The sequence below is a fragment of the Neopsephotus bourkii genome, unplaced genomic scaffold, assembly GCF_033783945.1.
Source record: "Neopsephotus bourkii isolate Nb327-2 ecotype Australia unplaced genomic scaffold, CSIRO-AGI_Nbou_v1 NB_23, whole genome shotgun sequence".
Classification (NCBI taxonomy): Eukaryota; Metazoa; Chordata; class Aves; order Psittaciformes; family Psittacidae; genus Neopsephotus; species Neopsephotus bourkii.
This window is the reverse complement of record NW_026900540.1, coordinates 8,881-12,608: the sequence shown is the minus strand read 5'-3', so window position 1 is coordinate 12,608 and position 3,728 is coordinate 8,881. Positions and strand designations below refer to the sequence as shown.

Below are 3,728 nucleotides of genomic sequence, written 5' to 3'. Positions count from 1 at the left end.
GACAAAGTTGAAATAACAGCAGATATTGACCTGTAAATCTGAGAAACGTAAATGGAGCCTAACACTGGGCACAGGTATAGCTCACCAGCCTCCTGTGTGCCAGATACACCCTCTTGATTTTCTAACACATACAAAGGGATGAGCTCTATTTCATCCATCAGGAAGCACTGCAAGAAACCCACAAACCACAGCCACGAGTGCCACAGGATGACATCAATGATGACACCCCCACCGCTCCAATGCTTTTGTTGCATGTTCTGCCAAATGCCCTGAAATACACCATCAACATCAAGCCTTTGGTCTCTAATACTTGAAAGCTGCCGCCAGGGCCAGAAGGGCACGTCCTCAACAGGAGGACATGAACATCCAGAATTCTTGGAAGGAAAACACAACCACAGCTAATTGCTTGCAAGGATCTGCCATGCCCCAGCTGCTTGCACAAACATGCTGTCATGCACAAAGACTGTCTCAGAGCCCTCGGGCACTCCAGCACCAGCATAAAAGCCGGCCCAGCGCCTCTGTCCCTCACTCGCCTCTGCTGACGCCTTCTCCTGCGCGCTCAACAAGGTGAGCCTCAAGCCCCTTGCCCTCTGCTCCTGCCCCCCTGCCCCGGCTCTTCCAGCACGCTCTGCCCCAGCCTCAGCACCCCTCACGCCTCCCCAGCACCACAGCCCCACAGCCCCACACCAGCCTCCCCACTGCCTCGCCCTCCTGCACCACCGCCCCTCGCACCCCCACGCCCTCCGCTCTCCCCACACCCTCTCTTCCATTCTCTCCTCTCCTCTCCTCTCCCCTGACAGGGCCCCTCCACCCCACACACATGGCCTGCTACGACCTCTGCCGCCCCTGCGGACCCACCCCGCTGGCCAACAGCTGCAACGAGCCCTGTGTCAGGCAGTGCGAGGACTCCCGCGTCGTCATCCAGCCTCCCGCCGTGCTGGTCACCCTGCCAGGACCCATCCTCAGCTCCTTCCCCCAGAGCACCGCCGTCGGATCCTCCTCATCCGCTGCCGTGGGCAACGTCCTCAGCGCCCAGGGAGTGCCCGTCTCCTCTGGGGGCTTCGGCTACGGCCTTGGCTACGGCTTCGGAGGCCTGGGCTGCTACGGCAGAGGAAGGGGATGCGACATCTGCTAAGGGCCATTGACAACACGCCTGAAACCACTCACGTACAGTCTAGAAGCAAAGACGTGGACTGAGGATCCACATCTGGGCTGGTTTTGATGAGTGGACCTGCCCACAACAGCTTCTAATATCAAAGTACCAGGAGAGGAAGCAGGGCTTGGGGCCTGTTTGTACCATAGCTCATGGACCCTCCTCTTTTTCCACTTCTTTCTGTGCATCACTCCTTTGGCAATGTTCGGTACTTTCTGCTGTGAAAAACAACTCAAACAGCAAAAACCATTGAGGAAACTTCATGGATCTGCTCCTTCTGCAAGGCAAGAAGTCCTTGATACTCTGGCATAGTCTTCTGCAAGCACTAGACCTTGACAGATGGTCTCTCTACTTGCACCTCAGACCCTCTCCCCTCCAACTGGTGCTTTTATCTCTTCACTCTTTTACCTCATTAAAGTTCTCCTGCATCCCAGCCTGAGAAGCCTCCTCTTCCTTTCTTTTACCAAAGCTCTTCCAGCTTCACCCATCAGAAGTCAGGTCTCTACAGGCCATTAGGGTTGGTGGAAAAGGGCCACTAGTCATCTCCTAGGATAAAGGCCAGGACACCCAACTACAGTACACAGTGGCAGGTGGAGGCCTTCCAGGACATGACACATGCCCATCCACTGGCTCAAAGAAATGATTTGATGTGATAACACTTCTCTCTGCATACCTTGACTACCAGCACACACTTGACTAACTCAAGTTAGAGTTAGTAGCTAGTGTCCAGCTACAGCAGCTTGTCCTAGGCATGGACAGTTGGGTTTTCAGTAGCTTCCACCTTGGAGACTTCACAACCTCTTCCACTCATTGACCTTCCTTACACTAAAAAAGGATTTCCTTCTTTGCCCATGGAATTTCACCTTTTTTCCCTTCTGCCCAGAACCTTTTTTCCTGCCACTGATTACAAGCCTCTGCTCCCAGCCCTTCAGCCACTTTGCAGTCATCCTCACTGGGCTCTGTCACAACCCAGACTTTCTCTGCTTACTAGGAGCATGTAATGGGAGACAGTGACAAAGGCTTCCTTCAAGAACAGCTCAGCAATAGACACTGCTCTAACCTTGGCCAACACCCAGTGGCTTCTACAGGGAAGACACAGAGGTTGGTCAAGGACAATTTCCACTCCCAAAATCCACACCTAAACCACAGCACATCACCCTGACCTTGCTGGGAATGACACTGCTCTCCAGGAAGGTTTCTTCTGTCACCTTCTGTGGGAATGAGGTCAGGTTCAACAGCCTCTGCTTTCTGGGAATGCACCTCCTGATCTTCTTCAGAATGAGGGGCATGAGCTCCCTGCCAGCCTACTGGAACTGCTCCCAGGCACCATGACTGGCTCCAGGAGCCCCGTGTCTCTCTTCTACTGGGGAGCCCAAAACTCAGCATGGAACTCTAGGTGATGCTTCACCAGGGATCAGTAGAGTGTCCATTCCTCCCCTTGCTGCAATGACCATAGGTATCTCATGCAGGGTGCCCAGTTCAGCACCCTCCTTGCTATGCAGTCCTTCTCTGACTCAAGTGTGGATTCTTCTTGCTTGCCCTGCAGGGCAGGAAGAACTGCATGCAGAAGACTCCTGCTCATGGTCGCACTCCTTGCACCTCAGACTGTCTCACTTCCACCTGGTGCTTTTGGTGCTTTTACGTTTTCATTCTTTTGTCTCAATAAATTCTCCAGCATCCCAGCCTGAGTCTCCTCAGAATCATTTTCAACAGCACAAACCTCTCCAGAGAAGGTGCTTTCATCCCTTTTCATGAACAGGGCAGCTGGAGCTGCATTCGTGGCTCCATGGCCAGTTGGTGTTTCAGTAGCTCCCAGCACAGAGACTCCATCACCTCTTCTACTCTTTGTCTTTCTAAACAGGCAAAAAGGCTTGCCTGTTTTGCCCATGCAATTCCAGGGCCTCTTCTGCACGTGCACACTACTTACAAGTGGTGGATTCCGACCACTTATTTCCCTGCCATCAGGGGTTTATTCACATTGAAGCTGGGCCCCCTCCACATCCTTCTATCTTGGGTGGCTCACTTCTCACCCTCTTCTCTACAAAACATGATCCAGTCCCTCCAGTCTCTTGGTTACCCTGCACTGCTCTTGCTCCTTAAAGTCCAAGTCCTTCCTCACTGGGGAGCCAAGAAATGAATCCCACATGGGATTGTCCTCAGCATTTCTGAGGAGAAAGGGATGGTCCCCTCCCCTTTGTCAGTGCACCACTCCTCAATGTAGCCCTGGAGACTGATGGGCCCATTTCTTAGAATGGTAGGTTGCCACCTCATGGTCCATTTTTTCTCCACTAGGACCACAAGGTCCTTCTCTGATAAGATGGTTTCTAACCCATTGGTCCACCAGATATTCCTGCTACACCGGGTCACTTCTCCCCAGAAACAAGACTTTGCATCTGCCCTGGATGAACTCTTGTCCTTCACAACATCCTCCTGAACAAGTTGGTCAAATGTGACATGAGCAGGTACACCATACATTGCATAAAGAACTGCTGAAGAGCAGCGCTGAAAATGTCACAGTGAATGGGGCTAGATGTGCTTTGTGAATGGTCACCTGCAATATTCCTCAGGGCTCCAT

At 52.6% G+C, this 3,728-nt stretch overlaps 1 protein-coding gene across 1 annotated transcript; it reads left to right on the top strand.

Moving 5' to 3' along the window:
- Positions 1 to 207: 207 nt before the first annotated feature.
- Positions 208 to 1,159, top strand: LOC133222750 (feather keratin 1-like). Its single transcript, XM_061372816.1, has 2 exons — positions 208 to 567; positions 801 to 1,159. The coding sequence occupies exon 2, from the start codon at positions 821 to 823 to the stop codon at positions 1,133 to 1,135; it is 315 nt and encodes a 104-aa protein (XP_061228800.1). The 5' UTR covers positions 208 to 567; positions 801 to 820; the 3' UTR covers positions 1,136 to 1,159.
- Positions 1,160 to 3,728: the final 2,569 nt, after the last annotated feature.